Below are 26,953 nucleotides of genomic sequence, written 5' to 3'. Positions count from 1 at the left end.
AAGCAGACAAAGCAGTCAGGTCTCCGCTGACATCATGCACTGACACTGTAACAGTCATAAAGCTTAGAAACCCTTGAGAGTTTGCCAACACGCACAGAAAAAAAGATCTATCCATCGCTTGCTCCCACTACCCCAAAAAGAAAACAACAAAAAACAACTTGTAATTATCACAAAAATATCACAATTCATGTTTCATCATGTTTACAAAATTGTTTCCTTACCTTTCACACTTATGTAGGTGTAACCAGGTGAGCCTGGGACCTGAGATATCGGCTGCACAACACTGATATTCTGTATCTGAACCCCACCTGACGGGACAAAAGTGATGCTGGCAAATGAACTACACACCAAGCCTACGGACGGTCATCAGGGTTCTGGTGCGGTAAGAATACGGACCGTAAGCTTACCGTAGTTGGACGGATTCAAGGGCACTGTCACAACCCGTCTGGTTTGGAGTCCCTCAGCCTGTAATGGATGCAGAGAGCACACATGTCTCACCTTAAATTTGCTATATAGTCCATTGTCGTGTGACTTTTCTCATGGGCAAAAGTGAAAAATTGTATTTCACAGGAAACTGATGTAAGCGAAAAACCGTGGGTGATGGGAGAAAGGTGGAGAGATGTGTGAAGGGTTGGGCTGGGTAGAGGAGAAAGGTACCCTCTAATCGGAGGCTGTGATTCAAGCCAGTTCAACCACTGACTAATGACATGGTCCAGACTAAAGCTTGTTTGAACCAGTCAGATAGCAGAATATCAATTTCACAAACCCTAAACTTCTCTTTCCAGGCCCTCCAAAGTTAAAGTGTCTGATGCTAGAAGGAAGACTAGGAGGAAGGCTGCGCACCACATGGCACAAAGAAGACAGGTGACTAGGAGGAAGGCTGCGCACCACATGGCACAAAGAAGACAGGTGACTAGGAGGAAGATGGTGGGGAGAGAGAAATAATGGGCAGCGGGGCTTCTCACCACCACATGAAGGTCCTTCTTGACACCGTCTGTTTGGATGGAGTCGTGGACGGCGGCTTTAACCTCAATGGAGTGCAAACCCAGGGCCATCGGGATGATGACAAACGAGACAGCACGTGAGGACATGGGGTCCATGTCCACGTCTGGCAGGCGGTACTTCCTCTTCTTACTGGCCGCGCTGCACACCTGCTCAGTCTCCATCAGCTCCACTCGAACCTGCAGCAGGGAGGGGAAACGCATGACTCCTGTGCTGAGGTGCATCCATCTCCAAATGGTAGTGTTGGGTGGTCTTACAGAAATGTACCTCTTATCAGACCCTGAGGTGACCGGGAGTCAGCAGGGCTTGATAAAAAGGCGATGGCAGTTGCTAAACATTCTACTGGATCAGCATTATATGAACCTTAAGTTAGTGTCTTTGATGGTGTGGTACAGTGGGTGCTGACTAAAGATCCTGGAACACCAGTCAAAAGTGAGCCGGTCAGGCACCCAGCTGTACTACAAAGGTTAACCCGGTTGGATAGGCTTACAGAGATTGGACAAGCAGGATCAATAATGTTACCATTTTGTTATGATTGTGCCTTTATTTGATGACTTGGGGTTTTCCTTTGATCATTGGGTATATAAGGGGAAAAGTGGAATGTTTCGAGGAGACTCGACAACATGGTCTTCTGTGCACTATACATGGATAGCCATTCAACTACATGCACCATTGTATATTGCCATTATTGAGCACACTGTAGAATAAATCACATTCACTTTATCCTGACATTCCTCCTTGAGTCTCACCCCTGCACACCTAGCAGATTTAAGGTCCTAATATACACATAGAAATCAGGATATCTGCACCTCGTACTCACTTGCCTATACACTAGTGTCGTAGCAAGACACACAATTGTCTTTCTACGACACTACATACTCTAGAGACATGTCTGCGTCTACCAAGATAGACAGCAAGCCATATACAGCCACACAACCGGCAGATCATTTGCAGTCTCTTTCTATGTAAAACTACTAGCACTGTTAGAAGAAAGGTTAAAACAATATTTTGGCATCAGATAACCGAGATATCATTAAATTAATCCCATCTCAGTAGCACCGGGTAAGACTACACACATTCCTTCACCACTCAGATACTTTTTTTGTGTGTGTATCTCTCACAGTAGGATTAAAGCTAAGAGCTAAAGGCTCACCTTTATTTTGTCCTCACGGTAGTTGTAAAGCACCGCCTTAATTTCCAACTGCTCATTACGCACTGCGGCATAGGGCAGCTTCAGGTCGATGAAGAAGTTCTTTCTCACCTTTATCTCAAAGGGATCAGCCACACAGATTCCTGAAGGTAGCGACACAGTCACGGTTGCTCTATAACTGCTGTATTATAACCCATTAGGTTCTCCTGTTCTGCTGCATAGTTCTGCTGTTTGTTAATTTGTTTTTTTGCCTGTTATTCAGTTTTCAACTGTTCAAATAATTTTTTCCATAGCCCATACACATCAGCATGAAATATTTTTTGGGCACTGTATCTCTTCAGTCTCTTCAGTCATATGAATATCTTGATAAAATAAAATGCAATTAAAAATGGAGACCAGTTATTAAACTGCAATCACAAGTGTGATTGAGGTGGATTCTGCATCCGATACAGATAATTCATGTTAAAGAGTTGATTGGATTTACATTTATTTCTGTTTTTTTTTTTTTTTAACTGGACCAAGGGGATAAACTGATACACCCAAGTAGGAAAGAACAACTCATTTAGGACAGACGGGCAGAGGCACAATACCGTGAGTCTCGGACAGACTGATAGCGGTGATTTCCCAGGTGGTGATTGAGTCCTTCAGGAAACTGCTCTTTGTGGCTGATGTGGACTTGCTAGAGCACGAGACCACAAGTGCAGATAGTTACACACCCAAGGACACACCCCCAAGTTACGCCCCCAAGAACAAAACTTTTGAGGTCCAGACAGTGTGGGAGCACTATGCAGATGAATGATACACGGGGAGAGAATCCCCAGCACCAGAGGTCACGTTTTAGGGCGTCACCTGTGCACTTTCACTGAAACTGATAGCACGTGGGTGAAGAGTCACTTCAGAGATGGAGAGATGGAACTTCTGGATCCTGAGTGGCTCAGTCGGTGAAAAACATACATTTAAAAAAGTCTTGCCAACTGTACTCATAGGTTCAAGCCTAAGCTCAAGATAAACTCAGATACGAGTTTGCAACTAGCCTGGTCTCTGTCCGAATTGGTGCCATCGTTACATAGGCAAAATTTGTAGTGTACTTAAAATCCCAAGATCATGTACTTATTTTTGCTGAGTACATTCAGAATTCATCATGTTTAGGAAGTAAACAAACATTTTGGTCCTATAAATATGACACACTTCATTGCTTTAAAAATGAGGTGCAGTTTTGATTATGTTTTCTTTCAACAACATCAACAAGATTTAAATGGCAACTACAAGGGCAGGACGTCTTACAACACTTCCACAGTATGGTTGGAAAATAGTAGGGTATTTTTCACATACAGTATGTAGTAAACAGTATACAGCATGGTAGTACACAGGACACAGTAGATAGGCCTATGAATCGGACAGGGCATGATGGGTTTCAGTCAGAGACGGTTCCTCAGTAACTCCGCATTAGTTCCTTCCAAAAGCATTGGAGTCCACCAGTTGTTATGACCGTGAACAATATGCTTCACCTCTGGTCGGGGCTAGCCTTCACCTGTAGTGAAATGCATCTTACAGGCTGTGAAACAGGCACTGATTGGCAAATGAATGTACAAGTAACCAGATGAGTAACCATTCCAATAAAGTATTCAAATTAAAATTGCCTGCGGCAGGGCTCGATTTGTGAGGAAGAATCTGGGTAATCAGAGACCGCACACACCTGGATAACATTATGTGGGCGACATAGCTCAGGAGGTAAGACCGATTGTCTGGCAGTCGGAGGGTTGCCGGTTCAAACCCCGCCCTGGGCGTGTGAAAGTGTCCTTGAGCAAGACACCTAACTCCTAACTGCTCTGGCGAATGTGAGGCATCAATTGTAAAGTGCTTTGGATAAAAGCGCTATATAAATGCAGTCCATTTACCATTTACATTATGAATCAGGGTTAAAAAAGTGTGCATTAGAGGGGTATAGGAGAAGCCTTTACCATTTATTTATTTTCTTCCCATATGGAAAACCACTCTCTCTCTCTCCATTTAAATAATACATTGCTGGTGAAAACCATAATTTGTCTATGTCCCTGTGTCCAGCTCTTCTGTCTACCTGGGGGCGTGTCACAGCATGTGGCATTGCTCTCTTTTGACTTCCCCTTCAAAGTTATAAATGACCCCCACTCCCTACGTGTCCTTATTGCTAAGCTGTGACAGTACTACTAAATTCCATTTGTAGATCATTTTCCCCATTAATCTGTTACAACCCCTGGCTCTCAGGTTGCAACAAAGAATGGGGGACACATGAAACCATTAAATAATCAAATAATTTATTAACAAACGTAATGAAATTAACTACATCAAATAAGTTACGTATATGAGCTTCAGTAGAATCAGTGGTGTAAGTGGGTGTGTGTGTGTAGAATATGTCGTGTGTGTTCCAAGGTGTGAACCAAACAATAACCAAAGTAATTAAGTGTGCAGCAGACTGGAGAGAGGCCACACTGGGATCTGGCAGCAGCCTATATGCTGGAGGACATGCCCAGATCCAGGTGTACGCACAAATAGTGCGGGTCACAGATATAATTTCATTCCTGATTTTAAAGAATGAAAAATGTATATTTGTATTGAGAGAGCGAGCAGATAACAGCGATGACTAGTGGTGTGCCACAGAGAGCTCTTACCATTCTCTATTTTCAAGGGGACACTCTGGCAGATGAATCACCTCCCATAACCAACTCTCAGCGAACAGTACGCGGGAAATGATATCACTGTTGCTAACGTATTCGTCATCCTCTTCACCTAAATATGAACGGATCACAGACCAGTCATAGTCAGCTGAGGCCTGGGACAGCACTGACATCGTGGGAACCAGCTATTGAAGTTTAACTGGATGCCATTCAGTAACTTCCGATGGGGCTTTTCTTATCATTAGCAGGTTCCCTATGAAGAAGATTACTACATTTGACAGCCAGTGTTCTCTCCATCATTCCATCCACTGCAAAATTGACAGCAACAACAACAAAATAAACAGAGAAGAATTCTCAGGTATTCTAAGGTTTGTTGGCATAAGTCTTTAGATTTAAATTTTTGTTTTTAAACAGATGCATGTAGTGCCCCCTGTCGTACCGTTTTTTTTTGTTTCAACTCTGATCATACACCCATGAATCCAATACGGGATTCACATTTTCATGAGTTCAGGTGGGTCCGTGTACCTCTCAGTCAATCAGCATCAAACGCTGATATTAGAGTAATACCCAGGTGTAGAATCTCTTACCTAGGGAGCGCCGTCTTCGACTCTTAGGATGGATGGGACAGTTGGGGTCTGGACAGATATGTGCACAGAAAAGACCACTTGTTTCATATGTCAGTGTCAGTACGTATAAGGACATACACTGTAATAATAGACATTTTCTGAATTGGGTAAGGTTGTTGGAAAATGATCCCTATCTGTTCGGTGAAACTGTTCATCTACACACACATACTAATAATAATAATAATAATAATAATAATAATAATAATAATAATAATAATAATAATAATTATTATTATTATTATTATTATTATTATTATTATTATTATAATTTACCACAATGTGCAGAGGCATGCCCTCGTACTACACGCCCATGAAAACAGTGGCTGAACGTGAAACATTATACCTGATCGGGATCTGGTCCCACCAGCGCTGGATTCAAACGCCAGCCCAGCATCATACAAAACGCCCATGCTGTCAGCGCCACTCCCAGGCGTACAGCCAGTATCGTGCTTTTCAACGATGTCCCAGATCTGCATGCAAATGAGCATCACTAGAGAACAGCGGAAATATACATAGCCTGTCCTAGAGGTAGCCACTGCAAGGACCTCACCATTCTAACAGTCTCAGACAGTCTCTGTTTTTAAATGTAGGTTACAAGACATGTATTTAGCTAAACCCAATCTTCACATTGCATTATATTTCATTCTCTATTGTGTTTGTATCGACTTATTGCTTTTGCTAAATCTTCACTGTTATGTCTTTGATAAATCTTATTGTATTTGCATTGACTTGCTGTTGTAACGATATATTCAAATTTCATGTCTTGAATCCATTGCAATGCAAAATAATGGACTGGGCTGCAAAAGGGGCTGTATGAAAACACATTCAACAAAATAGAACTAGAAATACCGCCTCACGGTTCTTTGCCTCCGCCTTTGACCACCAAAATCTAATCAGTTCATCCTTGAGTCCAAGTGGACTTTTGTGCCAAATTTGAAGAAATTCCCTCAAGGCATTCCTGAGATATCACGTTCACGAGAGAATAGGAAAGACGTGAGGTCACAATGACCTTGACTTGTGACCTTTGACCACCAACATCTAATCAGTTAATCCTTGAGTCCAAGTGGAGGTTAGTGCCAAATTTGAAGAAATTCCCTCAAGGCGTTCCTGAGATATCGCGTTCACGAGAATCAGGACGGACGGACGGCCAACCCGAAAACATAATGCCTCCGGCCACGGCTGTGCCGTCGCGGAGGCATAAAAATAACAGGCAACACATTTTATTTATGTAGTCTCTTCCCTTACCTTGGCCTGTGTCAGTCTGTTCTTATTGTTCAGGACATAGACACCCTTGTCCACAGCCACCAGGCCCACCTTTGCCCCAGGGTCACCAGTGATGGTCAAGCTGAAGAGCTTACGCGGCTCATAGACATCTTTCGGTTTAGTGGAGGTGACTTCAAGCTGTAGGCACAGACAGACAGAATGCACCTCTGACTCTGCATAGCTATAGCCCAGCTGTAACTCTGCATGACTCAGTCACACATGAGGACGAGAGGGGTGCAGTCAGGATTTCAACTTGACATCTAAATGTGATTCTTTCAGGCATACCGTTCCCATGCAGATGTCCTTAACGTCCACCCAGATGGAGTCCGACACCACTTCCGTGCCCACATGGTAGTACGCCACAATTCGGAAAGAGGGGACCATGTCTTTGGTCACTCGCTCATGTAAGGCAATTAGTGACTGTCCGTGCAGTGCTTTATATCTCCCTGCACGAATGAGCTGCCCTTTGCTCATTACCTGTTCAGGTACAAACACAGTCAGGTAAACACCAGGAGGTGTTCAGGTACAAACAGACAGATGAACATCACACTCCATAAGGATTCAGTCACAGTCACTGGCTCTCATTTAGATATATTAGGCCAGGAACAGACACAGGTACAGGTATTTGGTATGCAAGGACACATAAAACTTGGAATTTAAATTAAAATACCGGGACGGAGTGTAGCACAGTGGGTAAGGAACTGGGCTTGTAACCGAAAGGTCACAGGTTCGGGTAAGGACACTGCCGTTGTACCCTTGAGCAAGGTACTTAACCTGCATTGCTTCAGTATATATCCAGCTGTATAAATGGATACAATGTAAAAAAAAAAAAAATGCTATGTAAAAAGTTGTGTAAGTCGCTCTGGATAAGAGCGTCTGCTAAATGCCTGTAATGTAATGTAATGTAAAATTACTCAAACACCGCAAATGTAATGTTCCCCTCCTTCCTCAACTAAAATAAAATAACTGCGTTTTTAGAATTGTGAAAAATTGACTTATTAAATACAGGTGGTTTGTTCAATTTTCTTCACTAAACCACCTTTATTTGAGTGTTAAGCAACAGGAAGGCAGGCTAATGTTGAATCTGGCCCAGTGTTAGTGTGAGGATGGCAAGCAGTCAAACAGGAGGCCAACGACAGAAAAAGGGTGAACGGTGAAATTTATTTTATTTGAAGTGCAAAAAAACTGGAACTAGCAATTCATTTTGGTGTATAAAGTTTGAATGTAGTGCAAAAACTGTAGGACTAGTTAGAGCTAGAAAAATTGGGCAGAAAGTGCAGATAAAATAATAATAATATGAAAGATAGCAGGAAGCAAGCCCACTAATAAGCAAATAAATAAACCAATCACTACCGTAAAGTTTTTCCTTTGGTCAGATTGAGTAGGCTCTTCACTCAATCACAAGCTCTCTCTAGCCTCTCTACTGATCCAAAACGAGGCCTGAAATAAGTTAACCCCCCTCAGACCATACCATTCTTACCATTACAATCAATTAACTAAAAATAAATCATAAAAAGTATAATTTGCTATCCCTCTATAAAATGTAAAAATACACAAACACACATTCAACAAATATGCTTACCCCACTAGCAGTACATCACAATTACACAGAACATAAAACCAATTCCCCAACAAACAAACATGAAACAGACACGCTATGGCGCATTTAAAATATGTAGGCTACTGTAAAAAGACGCGCATTTCCCTCGCTTCCTCTAAGCGAGGCGTACCGCAAACTCTGGGGCGGAGAATTAAAAAACAGAATTATTCTCTGTCACAGTTAACATTAACAAAAGGTACACTCAATCAATTTCTAAAAGATGATCCAAATTATCTTTGTCAGAAGCTCCGTCTTTGTTAATGTGTTGTATCCTATCTGTCCAAACTTGGTAGAGTTGGATTAACATGAAAAAAAAAAAAAATATATATATATATCAACTTGCTGCTGATCAAACATTTACAGTTTATGACCGTTTACTTGCCCTCATTAATAATGTAAAGGTATAATGTAGGCCTACAGATAGAAAGGCTAGTTTACAACAGAGAACTTCCAAAAAAGCTGTAATTCAAAAAATGAAAGTGAAATAAAAGAAACACCAGAAACCAAAGATTCACTTAGTACACTATTTAGTGTTGTGTCGTTCGCGAACGATTCCTTCAAAAGAACGAATATTTTGGATGAACGAACTGAACTGAATCACTTCCTGAAACAATTTGTTCTATTCAGTTGAGCTCTCAGCCAGTTGCGAGCGAACGTGAACTGGTCGTTCACTGACTGACTATCGTTTGCGCAGACTCAGTGAACGAATCAGTTCAGTGATTCGTTCACTGAACATATTAGGGATGTGACGGTACACTGAACTGACGTACGCCCGAATCGTTCGAGAACGACACAACACTAGCCCGAATCGTTTGCGAATGACAGCATTAGTTTGTTCTTGCTGTAGCGAATGCAAGGAGCGAGGAGTCTCTGGGGAGGAGAGTGGGTACGGTATGGAATAATGGATAATAAAATGGATAATAATCGAACATCACTGTCAACTGTGCTGTTTATTTTCAATGAAATAACAAGACTTTTTTTAAACATGTCTCAAAGTAGGCTAGCCAAGGCTACTATTTTATCGAGTACATTTTATGAGAAAACGATCTATCTACTTAGCCAACGTATATCTGCACTTTCTCTTTCAAGCAGCCGTTAGAACAAGTCACAGTATAGAAATCAGCATCTAGAGCTAAAATAACCCATTTTGGGAAATTTAGTAAAATAAAATGGCCATCATTCACATTGTTTCAAACTAAATTGTTTAGAATAAATCGAAACTAAAACATTTTATTAAAAATGGGGAAAGAAAGTCTTTGGTTCTATGGCTATTGAATATTCTGTGGGAAAATGCTCTGTCTATAGAGACCCCCTACCTCACAAACAAAGATATTAATTTTTTATTTATTATTTATTTTAGGCAATGTCTGCACTAGCCTTGTACATGTGGTTTAGGACGTGACCAAGGACACAACTGAGCATGTCTGTTGAGCAAAAAAAATTTACTTCCTGGTTCTCATGTACTCCCCATGGGTTTATATTGGTGTTGCTGTCTCTACATTGGGATGGCAGGTATGCCATCCCACCAAGTTACGTATTATATACTCTAAGGTCTATTGGCCAGCCGAGCCCGTCCAACTAGTTCAGGCTAGCGGGGATAGCTACTGCTTTGATGGTGTTTTCACTAAGTGTCTGAAGACCTGCCTACAATAACAGTGAATGACGTTCGCAGGATAATCTATTCAATGACAAGTGCTCCCACTGGTTAAAGGGAGAAAGTAACGCCTGACAAGCTCTGCTGATATGGCAATGTGTGCCACTGGACAACTAGCCAGAGAGGCTAGCACCACATACATTTTAGAAACGTTTATTTTGTTAAATCATAGACGCATATTCGAAGATCAGCTTTTAAAAAAATTCAGTTCTTATTCTTTTTCGGTAAAACTAATGAGGTGCATATGACCACACAGCCCTGACGACCTGTCAGTTACCGACCAAAACCCTGCCTTTTTTTAATTTAGATTTTAGATTTTGATTATTCTCCAACAGCTATTACATACAGGTACAAGTAAACACCAGGTGTGTGAAGTGTGAAGATACGGATACGTACCAGGTATGTAATATGCTTTATCTGGGCTTGAACACTGGGACTGTTCACAAGGGTGAGGTAGACGGACAAGCTGCCCCCAATATGAAGATCACTGTTCTTGATGCTGATGTACAGGTCATTTTTGGAGCCGCCCTGCGTCCTGTATGGTAGGGCTGTCATATGCGCCACAGCCTGTCTCTCATTGGTCAGAGCCGGTGCCTTCGTCTTCACCTAGAAATGTAAGAAAAAATTCACACCTTGATTTATATTTTTTTAAAACCCTGCCTTCACCAGCCCATGGTCCGGAGCGGGGCTGGCGAACCCTGTTCCTGGGGATCTACTATCCTGTGGGTTTTTACTCCATCCCTTACAAAGTACACCTCATTAGGCTAGAGGTCTCATTGATCTGCTAATGAATTAAACCAAAAGGTTATGCTGTATGAGGGGGAACCTAAGGTTTACATAATGCTGATCCAGTAGGATGCGTTGCAACTGAGCACTGTCTCTTTGTCAAACCCTGCTGGCTCCCTGTCAACACAATCCACGGTTTTCCCTTTGGGGGGCTGATAAGAGGCATACAGTACTTCAGTAAACCACAGTACATCAGAGAGACTAGGCATTGTCTGCCATTACAGATGTAACTGAAACATGGAGACAGTTTCTTAACTTCTGTGATAGATATGCAGTAGCCCTGTCCAGCATATGTCTACTGCTTTTCAAGGTCTGGATGGAACACTAATGAGTGAAACACTGATTGTGTGAAAATTTACTGAATGTATAACATACCATAACATAACACAATGACCAGAATAGCCCAATAATGCTCGCCATTTCCCTGACTAAGTTTACCTGGCGCTCTGATAACCTACAGACATAGTACCTAACAACGTACCAAACATGATCTTTACATGATGAAGGGCTTTGTGGAAGGAGCTCACCGTGATCGGGAGTGGGGAAGCCCCCTGTTGGGTGTTGATTAGAAACCTTGCCTCCCCATTTGCCTGTGTGCGGCCAAAAATGGGCCCAGGTGTCACCTCCAGCTCAATAAACTTCACAGGGGTGTTGTCCACATTTGTGACGTAGACCTACCAGAGAATATTTAAGAAAGGACAATTACTGTGGGACAGACCTGCTAGCACCTAGAATATAACACACCACACTGCACATCACACTTATAAATGTATAAAATGCTATGTTAAATGTACTGCTGTGGCCAATGTACTGTGCAACATTCAAGCTTTCATTGGGATATAAAAGCTACAACGAATTACATAAACACAAATGTTTTGCATAAAAAAAATATGAATTTAAGGAAAACAACAACAACTGTAACAGAAATTCATTTATACACAACAACATACCCTGACATCAAAAGGCATTCCTTGTTTAAAATAGGAGGGGGTCTTCTTGAAGTGGATGGTGTAGGGTGAGGTCACTATCTGGATGCCCCTTCTCTCTCCCTCCACCATTTCACTGCCTGACAGAGGAAGGTTCACCAGTGCGGTCAGCGTGAGGTTACAGTGAAGTCAATGTGCATTCAAGGTGTGGCTGCAGCGGCATCAGAGTGCAGTCACTGCACAGTCAGAATGCAGTCACTGTGCAGTCAGAGTGCAGTCAGAATGCAGTTATGGCACAGTCACTGCACAATCAGAATGCAGTCACTGTGCAGTCAGATTGCAGTCAGAATTCAGTTATGGCACAGTCACTGCACAGTCAGAGTGCAGTCAGAATGCAGTTATGGCACAATCGCTGCACAGTCAGAGTGCCGTTACAGCACAGTCACTGCACAGTCAGAGTGCAGTCACAGCACAGTCACTCCGCGGTCAGAGTGCAGTTATGGCACAGTAGCTGTGCAGTCAGAGTGCAGTCACGGCACAGTCGCTGTGCAGTCAGAGTGCAGTCACGGCACAGTAGCTGTGCAGTCAGAGTGGTGTCACGGCACAGTCGCTCTGTAGTCAGAGTGCAGTTATGGCACGGTAGCTGCGCAGTCACACACACAAACACACACGCAAATAAAAAGAGCAATGGAAACCTCCCGGGTGGTTGCTAAGAAAATAAAGTATGTAGGATACTGAGAAGGAAACTTATAAGGTAAGAAGAAAATTGCTTGCTCCCCCCATATACACACACACACACACTAACAGAGAGAGAGAAGGATAGAGAAAACTCATTACCACTGTCTGTCAGGACGCTGACAGACACATACAGGGACAGCTTGACCAGCTGTCTAATGTCTGGGAAGGTCGTTAGGATTTGCTCTCTTGTTAGCTTGGCCTTTCCCTTTCCTGAGTCAATCTGAATGAAAAAGAAAGCACAGGTTACAAAAACAGCCATGAAAGGGGGTCAGTGGTGAGTTTGGGGGTGCTCATGTAAAGGATTGGGAGGTGAGACTGAAAAGTGGAGGTACTGACGTTCACTCTCTGCAGAGAGGCAGGAATACTCTTCTTCTCACCATCCTCTGTCAGCACGCCAAAAACCACAAACGCCTTCCCTGAAACATCCTCTCCATACAGATACCTGCCAAGCAAAACAACGAAAGGCCTTCACTTTTCATGTAGGGCAATTATAGTTGTGAGGAAGCTAAATTTCACAAGGAAAACTGGTCACAACAGAAGGCTGTGATGAATATGGCTGGGTGTTTGTCAAAGAATTTGCGGGTGTCACAGATTTATTTTTTTGGCAGTTCTGTGACATCCCCTGTTTCTCCCTCTCTTCGTTCTTTCCATGATTATTCAGCAATGTTTGGTGGTAGCTGTCAACCTTAATGTACCCTATGCAGTTAGTCCTTGCCATCAGATATTTAATGGCCCCTGTCAACAGTGTTGATGCTGAGGCCTCATTCTCCCGTTATGGCAACGTTGTCAGCAACAGGAACTCCATAAAAGACTGAAACCTCACAATTTATAAAATGCACTTGTACCAAAAAAGAAATACACACGGTAACGCTGTGTTTCTGACAATGTCATGTTCATTTTCATTTGCTAAGACATTTGGTGTGCCCCTTCATGCGAGGGAAGATTGTTGTGTGCTCTTTACTCTATGGAGTGCATTCTTACGAGTTTAAATCGCTAGTTAGCTAGCTTGGTCAGGTGGTTAAGAAAACAATTTCATTATCATTATCATAACTAACATTAAACTAACATTTTGCTTGGCGAGTATTTTGTAGTAAATTGCAATATGTGTTTTGAATAATCATATGGCAATGTCTTTTAGTTAGCCAACTATACATAGAGGAATTGTTTATATCACTACCTAGCTAAATTATGTCAAATTAACACTGTTCACAACCTAAGTATCAAACTAGCATCAACGACACTATATCATTATTCCTGGTTGGGAAAAATTTAGAACATTTGGAAAGCAATCATCATAATTTCACTGCTACCTGAAATGTTATCTTACCTTGCAGCTACCTCAACAGACAGTTCTGTTTCATCGATATAGAAGAATTTCTTCTCTGGTGTCAGCGTGACTTCAATATTTGGCTTAACTTCACAGAGAGAAAAAGACCAAAAATTGTTACCCATTGAAATTGGGATTTGGACCATTGGTCAACAAGGCTCAGAAAAGAGATCATCCTACCATATTCTTTGACCTCAAACTCATAGGTAAAGTTCTGCAGGTTGTTTTTGAATCTGGATACCATCTTCCATGTCCCAACACTGTTAACAGAGAAAGGCAGGGATCAGTGGTCCCAGGCTGGAATACGGGGGTATGGGACCAAGAGGAGACCTGAGCAGGATTTTGTGTCTCGCAAAACAAACCTGCTGGTCTCTGGGAGTCTGTACTGTTGTGAGCTGATCCCATTGTTAGGAAAAATGATTTCTCTCCTGACAATGTTTCCATCAGGAGACTGAATGACAAATTAAAATAATATTTTATAACAATATTTTTTATGATTTTCTCAAGTGTAACATACATGATACAGGATACACAACACTCTGAACAAGATACAGTAGTACCTCTTTGTCCCGCTAAGAAAAACACACTCCCTCCCACTGCAACCCACCTTGTGGCAACCCCCCTCCCTTCCTCCCTCATCCCCACACCCGTTCCCCTGCCCCTCAAAAAAGGGATGCAACAACAACAACAACAAAAATAAATACAAAGCAAAAAGGGGGAAAAAAACAAGTACTTCCCTACATTTCACATCAAAGAATCCAATACTGTAATTCACCCCTATGAAGTCATCAGGCTTAAAAGACTTTCTTTTTTTCTGGCGGCCAATAGAACCTCAGAATTAAAAAAGGTGAAGTGTTCAAGAGTAATTGTGTGTTTGGAGGACAGAAAAGAAAAACAGGACACACACCAATAAATGTTTTTCAAGTTTTTTTTTTTTTCTCGAGTGTGTCCTGTCATTTTTTTTCTGTCCTGTGAACACACAAGCTCTCTTTAGCACTTCACATCATCTTAAATCTGAGGCAGCATTGACTGCTAGAAACGTTGCCTTTTTCAAGAGCTGCGCAAAATGTAAAAGGCACACCTTTATGTGCAGTATTTACAGAATGAAATGGAGATCAAGTGAGATCAGTTAGGTAAGACCAATTCTCCAGGTAAGAATGGGTTTGTACACAAGAATTAGTGTGTACACATATGGTCTCATCATTGAATCCATAAAAATAGATTTCAGTGTAAACATGGCATATTTGTATTGGCTTTAGTAAAACCATTTTGATGCTGCCTCAGGGACTTTTTAAATGATTAAGCTTTGTAAGACAACAAAGACTCTTACCATGATGTCCACAGAAACAAGATTTCTTGTTGGCTTCAGAGCAGCATCCAAAGCAAACACCCTGTAATTAACTAGAATATCAATTCCTTGGTTAATTGAATGAGCAAACCATCAATAGAAAATCCTTTAGTGCAAATAATTTAATGCAATTGAAGTAATGGAACGCATGCAAGACATAGCGGTGCACACTGTCATTGAGTTACATTACAGGCATTTAGCAGACGCTCTTATCCGGAGCACAACTTTTTTACTTAGCATTTACATTGCATCCAATTATACCGCTAGATATATAGTGAAGCAATGCAGGTTAGGTACCTTTCTCAGGGGTACAACGGCAGTGTCCTACTGGGGAATCGAACCTGCAACCTTTAGGTTACAAGACCAGCTCCTTACCCATTATACTACGCTGACGCCCATCATTGGATTGGTCCATTTGATTTCCTCCAGAACTGAAGAGTATGCTCTGCTCTTTACTCAAATTATTATTTACCTTGCACCCTCTTCAATGTGGCTTTTTGCCCATGAGCCCATTTCTCCAGTTAATAGTGCTGTGCGTATAGATTATAGAACAGTGACCTCCATTCCAGGTCCTGGTGGGCCACAGGGTCTGTTGAGTTTTGTTCTTGCTTTAATACCAGCAACCAATTCAGACACAAGAAGCCAGGTGAGGTGAGTTAACTATGTAATAGACTGCTTAGATCAATAAGTAACGGCAAAAGCCAGCAGACCCTGCGGCCCACCAGGACCAGGGATGACGATCACTGGGTTAGAATCTCTGCAAAAGGCTTTCCACAGTCGTACCTCTGTCCAGTGGAGAGTAGATGGTTTTGTCAGTTTGTGCAAATATATATCCAGACTGGAAGGAGACCTGAATGGGCTTTTCCAGTTTCTTCTGGGGAAATATTGCTTGTAGGTAGACATACTGTTTCCTGAGTGTTTCTTCTTCAAAAACATCAGAGATCTGGAACGAATGAAGAGAATACATTGTGGATTTTTAAAAATAGACCGTTATTTAACTTGCTAAGATTAGATATAGGACACTTTCAATAACAACCTGACCAACAGGTGTGAGTACTAAAATGTTTCTTTTCATTTTGTTCCTTTCACGCCCTTTGCAATCAGCACTGTGATCATGATTTCTCAGATTTGCTGCCTCAATAAGGATGGCTGTGACGGAAGGAAGCAGGGTGACAGGAAGTGACTGCATCAGTACAGGAAGTGATTATGTGACAGGAGTAAATGGTCTCCAGCACCCACCAGAATTTCTTGCAGAGCCTGGAAACTGTTCTCTTCGCTCAGGGTCACTGTTTTGGAGAACAGGTTTCGGTACTTGCCAGGGAAATCCATCACCCTGATTATGACGCTGAGGCTTCCTCCTGTGTACTCCTGCGCTTCCACAAACACTTTCTCCTCACAGCCCACCCGTAGCAGGTTTGGCGCAGTCAGAACAAATCTGCGCAGAGAGGCGGTGTCACATCAGGGGCATTTTGCAGACGTGCTTGCCCAGAGAGACTCACACAGCTTTCACGGTTTTTTTTCACACAGCATCTGGATATGTATGCTGAAGCAATGCAGGTTAAGTGCCTTGCTCAAGGGTGCACCAGTAGAGTCCTACCTGGGAATCGAACCTGCAACCTTAACCATTAGCCGGACCGACACTCACTCAAGAGTCGGGGGAGTAGGAATGAGGTTGATTAGGGGGAAGGATCACAGGACTGGGGGGAAGAACAACATTTAACCTCCCCCCCCCCTCCTCGCCCCCAACAAATAAAAAATAAAATAAACACACAGACAGTCCAACAGTAGCCCCCAAATATCCTGTACACCCATATCCTGTATGGGATGATCTTTTGTCTTCTATTTTGTGTTTTGGGGCAGAACTTCCTAAAGTCCCTGCAGAGTATAGTCCTGACGTCCATGCATATTGTAAATAAGCAGGATTAAACAATATCAAATGAAATATGGAATTTGGTCTCCTTAGTGCACTGCATTGGCATTCATATGATAGAAAAGTAATGCTAGCAACCCTAGAACCAACCATGCACTCGTTGAACTATAGAGCACAGTGCCAAAACAAATTTTCCCATAGCTTTCAAATAAGAAACAGGAATTTTGGGGAGCAGAACTTTGGACTCAATCGCACACATAGTTGTTCATTAGCCTTTCGTTTGCTCACTGTTCTGTTGCAATTACACTACTCCCGTGTTTAGCTCAGCTGCATACTGATTCTCCAGTGGTTTCAAATACAGAACTGCTTCATGGACTATAATAATAATAATAATAATAATAATAATCCTACCACCACTACTACAATGAGTAATAATAATAATGATATATTCATCATCTTCATCATCATAATAATAATCAAAATAAAAATTAGTTGGACAATTGCAATGTGTTTAGTAGGTTTAAAGTTTATCAGGTTTAAACTCCTAGAACACAAAACTGCATTGCAAGTGGAACAGCAATCCAAATCAGTGAAATGAGGATTAGCTGTTCCAGTTGTAAAGCAGTCCTGCGGTCAAGTGGTTTATAAACCTGAATTTTTAAACTCAGACGCACACACCGCAGTTGACCAAGTATGTAAAAAGCGCCACACAAATAAAATTGATTTGAAAACTGAGATTGATATGCCCAGTGCTTTGTGGGCCACAGGTTTAATGTGATTAAAAAAAAAGAAAAAAGAAAGGCCCTTTATCCAGGACTGGATTGTGCGGTATACTCACAGCGGTTCACACTGAGAGAGCGCAGGGAGAGAGAGGGCCAACACTGCCAGCCACAGCACGCCCAGGTGCATTTTGTATGTGCGGTCCATTTGTATGTCCGTGACTTTTACCTGGGAAACCCACTCTTTTATAGCCTGTAGAAGAAAATTTGCAACCTTGCATTATAATCATGGTATTGATTTTGTGCTGCCTAAGTAAGCTGAGCCAGACAACCTCTGCTCTAGGTTGTGCAAGCTGTTACGGAAAAAGGGGGAACTCAGAGTTATTCAAAGTTCAGAGTGATTGAAAAACACCTAGAAAACAATGGGCCTCATTCACCAACCGTTCTTAAGAATTTTCTTAAAAACCACTTACGCAGTTTTCACGAAGATTCTGACATTCACCAATGTTTTCTTATTTGGGATTTGTTCTTAGGTAATAATAATAATAATAATAATAATAATAATAATAATAATGGGTTTATTTATATAGCACCTTTCAAGAGCAGACGTCACAAAGTGCTTTACAATAGAATCAACAACAAAAGGCAAGTAACAGTAAACAGATAGCAAAGATCACAAGGCAATAACAAGATAAAACAAGATAAAAACTTTTTTTAAAAACAAGAACAGAATCTATGCACACTCCGAAATGACTGGCAATAAATTTTTTGTGCAGTGTTTTTTGTAGTGACGGGTTGAAACAGCTAATTTCTTCGATGCAGTTGAATTAGCGGTATTAATGTGACAAGAAGCGCTTCCTCGTTTGAATGCACAACATGCAATTCCTTGCGCCCTCCCACCAGCGTTTTTTTTTTTTTTTTTTGCCTCAGATTTGACATCAAACCATTTTTTTGGCCTAAAAAGTTGTGCGCCCTTCTCCGGATACAGCGTTCACTGAACAAGTAATAGCATCCCATGCATCTTTTATTGTGTGTTATTTTATATCCATTATTGACGCTACTAAATATGACAGGTTGTTTGCTGTTCACTTCCTGCAGCAGTACCTCCACTTCAGAACTACTGAAGTTTTTCTTATGTTTGGAGTCCGGTGCCCTACCATCTTTAGATTTTCATTTGGGCATTGACTTCTCTCTCAACTTTTCAATCAATCAAATTTTCAATCAATCACAACTGGCACGTGCTTTCAATTTACGAAGACAATGGGATTCATCATTGTAAGAACACGGGTGCAAACAATTCTGCGGTTTAAGAACACGTCATGAATCTGACATAGACTTTTCTTAGGACCTTTCTCAAGAACAAATTTAAGAAAAAACTTAGGAAGATATTGATGAATGAGGCTAAAAAAAGCCAATAAGGGTTGCAAGGGTCCTTGTGTGAACAAAACTGTTGTTGTGTACATGCAATCTTCTTTTGATCTTTTTTTGACACCTTTTGGTAACTAATAAGAAACTTTCACGAGAGCAAGGTCCAAGATTTGTTGACTATATATTGTGTGTTCTCTCATTCATGCTTTGGAATTACACCGGCTTCTCCACGCACTTGCTATTTGGCGGTTCAGGCCTGGTGTTTGCTCTGTTTGCTCTTTTTGCTCTGTCTCTTGCCTTGCTACCCTGCAAAGTGTCTTTGTGACAGTTCTCTGTTAAAAGCGCTACACAGATAAAACTTAATTGAATTGTAGAGGTGAAGAACAGGAACATAAATGTCATATGTATTCCTCTGTGTGTTCTGCTCATCTGGTGGCCTTACACTGACCTGACCCCGTGGTCCAGGGGCCAGGGGAGACATGACTTTGTTTTTGCTATCAATATTTTCTCTCTATCCTCAAACCAATTGTGACAGGACAAGGCACAGTCACTTCAAGGTCACACGAGGCAGTGAGCAGTTGAAAGTAATTGGTGGATACATTCTGTGGGTGTTACCAACGTTTGAAGAGTCTGAGTTTTTGGAAAATAAAAGATGGATGTATCGGGAAGTTTTGGACAGCCCATGAGAAGCTCTCACATATGCCAGCTTTATTACTAATCATTTATTTATTTGTCACGATTCATTACAATGATGAAAAATGGGTATAAGAAAGTTATGGCAGGTAACATTATTATTAGTAACATAATAATAATAATAATAATAATAATAACAATATCAAAATAACGATACATTCAAAACAATAAAGTCAGCAGATTCCTGTAATCTTAAATCAAGGTTTAATATCCTACATATTCTGATACAGTCTAATACTCCACACATTTATGGTACAGCGGTCCTGTGAATTCAACTCTCAGTTCATCTCTCTTCAGCATCGATGAGTTAACCTCATACTCGTTCATGTTCGGGTGTGCCCGTGTAAGTAATCACAGTCACTGTGACGTAAAACAATGTGGACCTAGGGGACCAATCTCTGTGAAGCTCACGTAAACTCCAGTGGTTACTCGAGGTATTGCAGTTTAGTAAGCCTCTGGTCTGGTGCCAAAAAGCTAATTTTGCACAACCTAGAGCCGAGCAAATTACATACCTTTTTTGCACTGCTTTTATTTATTTTTATTTATTATTATTATTATTATTATTTGTTTGTTCATTTTCTCTCTTTTTAATTATAATTAAAATGATTATTTTTAATTATTTTAATTATTCTTTGCAATTATTTTCTGTGAAGCGCACTGAGTTGCACTTACTGTATGAAATATGCAATACAAATAAAGTTTGATTGATTGATTGATTTCTCCATTGAAGTTCAATCGAAAGTATGAATTTACCCTAGCAAAATTAAATTATTTTGGACAGTACATTTAAGATCTAAAATTTCATCATTGAACTAATTTCTCACCAGGCACAGATATTTTTTTTCCAAAATCCCACAGAAGAATATATAAGATTTATTTAATTCCAATTTGGTCCGCATGGTTTTACATCACAGTGAGCAAAGTCACAGTTCGTCGGATGATTTGAAAGCTTTTTCGGAGCGCACCCCCGCGGGTTGACGTTATTAACCTTGTTTCCGTGATCCTCCACGTTTAGCTACCCAGTGCGCACGCTCTGGCGCCAAAAGCCCCATAGTCAATCATGGCAGCGTCCGTGAATTGGCTTCACGCGCCATTGAGCAGCTCCTTTGGCAATCCATGGAACCGCTGAACGGAAGTTGTCTCCAGTACTTCTCGATGTGCGGACCAAAATGGAATGAAATAAATTTTATATCTTCTTCCGTGAAGAATTAAATCAGTGCCTGGAGAATAATTAGTTACATGTGAAGACATTTTAGAGCTTAAAAGTACTGTCCAAAATAATTTTATTTGGCCAGGGTAAATTCGTACCTTTGAATGGATTTCAATGAGCAAATTTGCTTTTTGGCACCAGAGGCTTACTAAACTGCAATACCTCGAGTATCCACTGAGGTTTTATGAGTTTCACGGAGATTGCCAATCCCTCCCTGGGTGAATGTTGTGCGAAAGCTGAGTTTGTATTGGCGTAGCTTGTGTACACAGCGGCGTTCGTGAAACGCGTTAGGTTTCAAAACGCAAGTACATTCAGACCTGAAACTCCATATTTGGGGATTCTTTTTTTAGATCAACTGACCGCAGGTGAGCCGGAATCACCTGTTCTCAGAAGAAACCAAGTCTTTCACGCCTCGGTTCTGCTCAGGCCATTCATAACCACGGAATAAAGTACCGCAGTAAAATACAGACGGGTGAGTCTACCGATTTCGTGAACATGGAAGAAAAACCACCCAAATCAGTCTGTTGTCGTACAAACAAAACAAAAAAAATTATCGATCAAGATTTAGAGTCAGACGGGCGTTTCTGTCCTGGGCCTCGGAGCCTTTATTATTAACCAAACAACAAATTAGTGCGGCAACCGTGTTCATTAATGAGTCTCAGAAGTTTGCTGTCAGTGTAATCCGAAACTTTGTTGGCTCCCATTTTGCTCTTAGCAGGTGTATCTGGATCTGCAGCATACCACAGGCACGCCACTAACATTTTTTTGTTTGTAATTTCTGCATTTTTCATATGACTTCTCGAAATCATAAACGAATCATAACATTTACTCGCCTCGCCACATTTATCTGTGCGTTATATTTTTATATTAAGGACCGTTTGAAAGCTTATAACTGAAATAATTGCTTTTTGGTCTCGGTTTTAGCAACAGTTGTTTATCCTTACTAACGGAACTCTTCTCATTATGTTGTTCTCTCATTCTAGGTCATTAGTATTATCTTTTCGTGGTCATACGTTTTATAACGACTAAATTTCTCATTACTTTTCCATACTTCTGTTTGCAAATTATCCTCACTTCATGCACATAGTCTTGTCTATTTGTTTATTCCAAAATATTATATACATTTAATCATAGCACTTAGCACATAGGGACAGTTGTACACTGCAAACTTATTGGCATTATATCCGCATTAGCATCAATGTAAATGTGCACGATTGAGCCGTGTAGCTATTTTCCATTAGTTACCGTAGCCTACAGAGTGGATTTGTGTTGCGTGGTATTGGTGTATTATTATTAACAGCATGAGTCGGTTTGACTCGATTCTTCTTGTGAGTCATTCAAAAATAAAACGAATTGACTGTTGTGCGCAGCGTACAAAACAACATCGCTGTCGCGGTTTTATATTAAATTGATCATATATCAATTTTGGGGAGTATGGCAGGATTCTGAGTGGGTGAGCCCAGCCCAGCTAGACACACTTCACTGGAACGGGTGCGCTGATCACCGCTCGTCCTTTTGGGTGGGCGACACCTTTCTCTATTACGTTTACATATCAAACACATTAAATGTGATGCATGTTAAAATACATACGTTTCTACAGCCCATTCTACGTAGAATCTGTCCCTCTGAGCTTCACAATTTATACGGGCCAAAGCCCTCACACAGCAAGAAAAAGGCAACCATAGCGAGGACAACTGGGTGCCACATTGGGGAAAAAACAAGCATTAAATGCACGTTAAATATTATTAAATATTAAATTCATGTTATGCAATTTAATAACGTAATTTTATGTTTTGGAAGGGTTAATACATAGTTTGCAAAGTGGGAGCATCACTGATTGATTCTCCAGTGTTAGTACTAGTACAAGTGTTTTGCATGTTAGAAGAGAAACCTTATACATCAACCCTATAGTTAATGGTGAGCCCATGAAGCAGAGCTAGAACTGGGCTAATATTTTCATGCTTCTTCTGTTGAGTTAAAAAAAAATAAAAAAATACTCTGCTGCAGTTTTTTTAAAACCCTTTAAGATGTAAGATCACAAATGTGTGTTAAGAACATTCTAATGCTGATGTAACAATCACTACTGCTAATCGAAAGCAGGGGAGTTCTAGAGCAATGATTTAGAATTTTGACCTAACGTAAGAAAAAACTACTCTTCAAAGGATTAATGAAGTCCTGGGGCAGCCAGTTGACTGGGCTTTGCAGTTAACTGAGCTGTGTCTTCAGCTGGATGTTCAAGACAGCTCTGCTATACTTAATAAAACAATGGCCAGCATTTCTCTCATTAACACAGCTTTCTCATTCACACCTCCCAGTGTTCCCAGTGAAATGGGCTCGACTTGACCGTGCGCTTTTGCGAATTGGATGACCTCAATGCTCCGCCCAAGGCCCAGATTGACAGCTTTGAAGGCGGGGCCTAAGCAGCTGTGGCTGGCTCTCCTGCTTCTGGTCCAGGGGGCCACTGTTGCCCAGGGTGAGTCCCACAGGCCAGCCAGTGCACAACATGCTCCTGCAGCGTTCTCTCTCCCCCAGGCTAAAGTACACTGAGGCCAGAAAGCGGCCATTTTCTGTTTGCACGACTTACATTGTGCGCTGTGCCCACGTCTGGGTTTCTGTCTGAATACAGACACAGATACTGATACAGGTGCGGATGGGGATACTGGTAATGACACAGGTACAGATACAGTTACTGATACTGACATCAGTATGCTTATCAGTGTGTCCAGTCTGTCCTTGTCTGTGAGTATTTATTTAGGGGAATCATTAACTAATTTTCCCGTCACTGTTTTGTATTAAGAGACCTTTGCGGTCTGTGAAATGCAGCAGTGCTGTTTGCCTTCCCTGCTGCCCAGTGTCCTGACACTGTAAAGAAAACTCTTGACCTCAGAGGAACGTGTTTGCCGCAGTCTTTCGGAAAGTCAGGTGACTGCGATCTCCGAGTGGTGGCTTCCGCAACCCAACCCAAGAGCCCAGCTTCTCGGAGACTTAAAAAATAAATAAAGAAAAACACATGATGTGAAATTTAATTGAGTTACTGTATGCTGTTTGTATCCAGGATCCAAAAAAAAAAAAAAAAACCATTGAGATTGACATTGCTTTTTCTTTTCCAAGACAGTGGCACATAGATATGCTAAATAATGAACGGAATGAACGTTGGACGGTTGTGTGCGACACCAGCCACGCTTCTCAGTGGCTGTGACCTGCCCAAGGTTTTCAGTTGAGCGAATGAGACCGTTTACCCTGTCTCCGGGGAAAACCGGCCCCCCAAAAAACCTTCGAGGAAGGCGGCCGCTGGTGAAAGAAACCCCGGGTGCGCCGTGCGGTGACGCTGATCGTGTCTTTCTTTTGTCTCCGGAACCTTCCGCGGCAGGGGAGAGCATTACAGGGTTCAACATGATGCAGGAAAGCGCCATCCTCTCCGGGCCCCTGGTGAGTCTCCCGGGGTAACAGTCTGTGGTCAGTAAAACGCATTCACCCTGCAGGGACGTTACAACCGGCTTTGCTGCCTGTTACTGTACACCTCGTGATGAGCACACTGTTGGGACATTAAGACTTGAGCACACTGTAGTCTGTGTGAATATAACTTTAGAACAGTGGTTCCTAACCTCGGTCCTGGATACCCCCCCCAGTGTATGCTGGTCTTTGTTCCAGCCAACAGTTTCAGTCCCAGAATTTTAACAAGTTGTTTACTTGTTACAAGCAGCCTATTGATTCACACAAGTCTTTAATTTGATCAGTGAAATAATTTTACCTCTTATGTAATTTTTTGCAATATAGCAGAATAAGCACAATGTGAGTATGGGACTTTTGTTCTTCATGGCGTGCATAGCTATTTATGACGACATGTGGCTTAAGAGGGTAAATAATCACGCAAAACAGAAAAAGCAGCTAATTAAGAAAAATTAACAGCTTGTTAAAAAGGGAAATCAGCACACACAGTGGTCCCTGATGTAATGAGGTTGGGAACCACTGCATTAGAATATTGTAGACGGGGACTGGGGCATACTGTATCATACTGTACACCAGCAGAATGCCGTTCCCTTTGATTTGGGACAAACTCGTACGTTAACAGCCCCCCCCCACACCCCCACTACCCCAAATGATGTAGCTGCAGCAGCAGTTGAGGCACCCACGGTGGTCTGGGTGTGTTTGATGCTTTTGGCGGCTGACCCCGCTCTGCGTGGGCATTGTTCCCAGGGGCTGGGCCTGGTGGTCGGCGTGGCGACGGGCCTGGTCCTGGCCCTCATGCTGTGCGTGATCCGGAAGATGAGGCGAAATGAGGGGACGTACCAGCCCAGGAAGGAGGAGCAGACGGGGACGCGCAGTGTGGAGACCCCCAACGCCCTCAAACTGCCCAAAGAGGAGCGGCTCATCTGAGCGCCCCCGTGCCAACCGCCCCTTCATCGGGGCACTAACCGACCGTTCTGCTGCCCCTGCCCCAGCCACAGGCCCTCTGCACCCCCATCCCCCACCCACCTAGTGAGGGCAGATGGTGTAGCCAGCTCCTCCACTGCTAGCCTCACCCTCAAACCGTTCCCTAACCTCCATAACAGCCTCTATGACCCCTGACCTCGGTGAGGGTAGACGATACTCCCAGCTCTAGCACTTGTAGCCACACCCTGAGACTTACCCCCCCCCCCCCCCCCCCGTGCTTCTCTAAGTGCCCCCTTCAGCCTCCCCAGCTGCCCTGGGAGTGGGACAGGGCACTGGAATGTGGATGCCCCACAAACCCCAGCTGAAGCTTCGTGCCCTCTCTGCCAGGCTCCATCTTGGGAGAGAGAAACTAAGCTTCACCAGTTTACCTGTCTCTTTCTCTATGTCTCTCTGTCTCTCTCTTTCTGTCTGTCTCTGTCTCACTATCTCTGTATCTCTGTGTCTCTCTGTCTCTCTCTGTGTCTCTCTCTGTCTCTCTCTGTGTCTCTCTGTCTCTCTCTGTGTCTCTCTCTGTCTCTTTCTATGTCTCTCTCGCTTTCTTTCTCACTCTCTGCTGCAGGTCTGTACCTGTACCTGTGCCTGTGTTATTCTGAAGGGCAGTAACTGCGGGCCAGTGTCAGGGCTGTTAGTTATAATTTAATCATACCTTCTTTATGTAATAAATAGTATAAAGAACCCTATTTACCATTTTGTGTTACTTGTTGGTTAACTGTGGAGGTGTGACACACCAATCTTCTATCCAGTCATTTTTGTTTACATGCAAAACCGCTATGGAGTGTTCGTCTGGAGTGTTCGTCCGGTTCGTCTGCATTTTTGTGGTCTCACCGCATAGGAGACGCTCGGTTGAGTCATTACCTGTACAGGTGACAGTCTTCCATTAATGCACCTGCACATGTGACACTGAGCTGAATATTTACCTCTGTAGTCACCGTGGTTTTCTCTCTTACCTGTACAGTTAGCTGCATTCTGCACCTTTAATTATTAGTAATGTTATTTCTGCCAATTTGCCTGTGCAGGTGACACACTGCTGGACATTTACCAGTACGGATGACAGGATACTGAACATTCTTACTGCACTTGATCTTCGCCGAAAGTTTGATAAGCAGTTGAATGTTTTTACCTGTACAGGTGAAAGGTGACTGAACATTTACCTCTAAAGGTGACATTCTACTGAATGTTGTCATGGTACGTTTCAGTAGCCTGGCTCAACCTGAACAGTGAATACATGATTACATTGTATGAGCACGATATATGAAGGCTTGCGTTACATGATGTGATGAATACTTTATATGTAAAGACATTTAAAAAATATATTTTGTGCCAAAAGCAAATCCCAGATGCTAATGTGTAAAATGAGAATTAAATAATAATTGGTAAAGAAACATCAAACCATTTTTGTTTACACTGAAGAAAGATGAACTTGTTACCACAGCTGTAAAATAAATAATCTAAGTCTTTACTTAAAAAAGGGGCATTTGTTACATTTGCCTTTGAAAAAAAATCTGTTTCATGTCTATATTTATGTAAGTGTTTGTTTGCCAGGTTATTCTCTTGGACCCGTCTGGGTTTAGTGTTACTGATGGAA

The 26,953-nt window shown here is 42.0% G+C and overlaps 1 protein-coding gene across 2 annotated transcripts in view; it reads right to left on the bottom strand.

Annotated features, from left to right (window-relative positions):
* The window catches only part of LOC135248667 (complement C3-like), a 28,959-nt gene extending 11,038 nt beyond the window's left edge, over positions 1-17,921 (bottom strand). For both annotated transcript variants that reach the window (XM_064323497.1, XM_064323498.1), the window contains exons 1-22: positions 17,783-17,921; positions 16,314-16,509; positions 15,858-16,017; positions 15,057-15,127; positions 14,089-14,177; positions 13,907-13,986; positions 13,727-13,814; positions 12,736-12,841; positions 12,499-12,619; positions 11,686-11,801; positions 11,263-11,409; positions 10,346-10,555; positions 6,981-7,172; positions 6,678-6,833; positions 5,776-5,902; positions 5,394-5,441; positions 4,801-4,918; positions 2,743-2,831; positions 2,156-2,295; positions 966-1,181; positions 408-465; positions 222-308 (exon numbers count right to left, since the gene is read on the bottom strand). In XM_064323497.1, coding sequence (XP_064179567.1) covers positions 222-308; positions 408-465; positions 966-1,181; positions 2,156-2,295; positions 2,743-2,831; positions 4,801-4,918; positions 5,394-5,441; positions 5,776-5,902; positions 6,678-6,833; positions 6,981-7,172; positions 10,346-10,555; positions 11,263-11,409; positions 11,686-11,801; positions 12,499-12,619; positions 12,736-12,841; positions 13,727-13,814; positions 13,907-13,986; positions 14,089-14,177; positions 15,057-15,127; positions 15,858-16,017; positions 16,314-16,509; positions 17,783-17,871 — 2,704 coding nt within the window. In that variant the 5' untranslated portion in view covers positions 17,872-17,921. The remainder of the gene's footprint in view (positions 1-221; positions 309-407; positions 466-965; positions 1,182-2,155; positions 2,296-2,742; positions 2,832-4,800; positions 4,919-5,393; positions 5,442-5,775; positions 5,903-6,677; positions 6,834-6,980; positions 7,173-10,345; positions 10,556-11,262; positions 11,410-11,685; positions 11,802-12,498; positions 12,620-12,735; positions 12,842-13,726; positions 13,815-13,906; positions 13,987-14,088; positions 14,178-15,056; positions 15,128-15,857; positions 16,018-16,313; positions 16,510-17,782) is intronic.
* Positions 17,922-26,953: the final 9,032 nt, after the last annotated feature.

This window comes from Anguilla rostrata, chromosome 2 (genome assembly GCF_018555375.3).
Source record: "Anguilla rostrata isolate EN2019 chromosome 2, ASM1855537v3, whole genome shotgun sequence".
Taxonomy (NCBI): Eukaryota; Metazoa; Chordata; class Actinopteri; order Anguilliformes; family Anguillidae; genus Anguilla; species Anguilla rostrata.
Note: the sequence above shows the minus strand (reverse complement) of the source record. Positions and strands in the feature narration are given on the sequence as shown.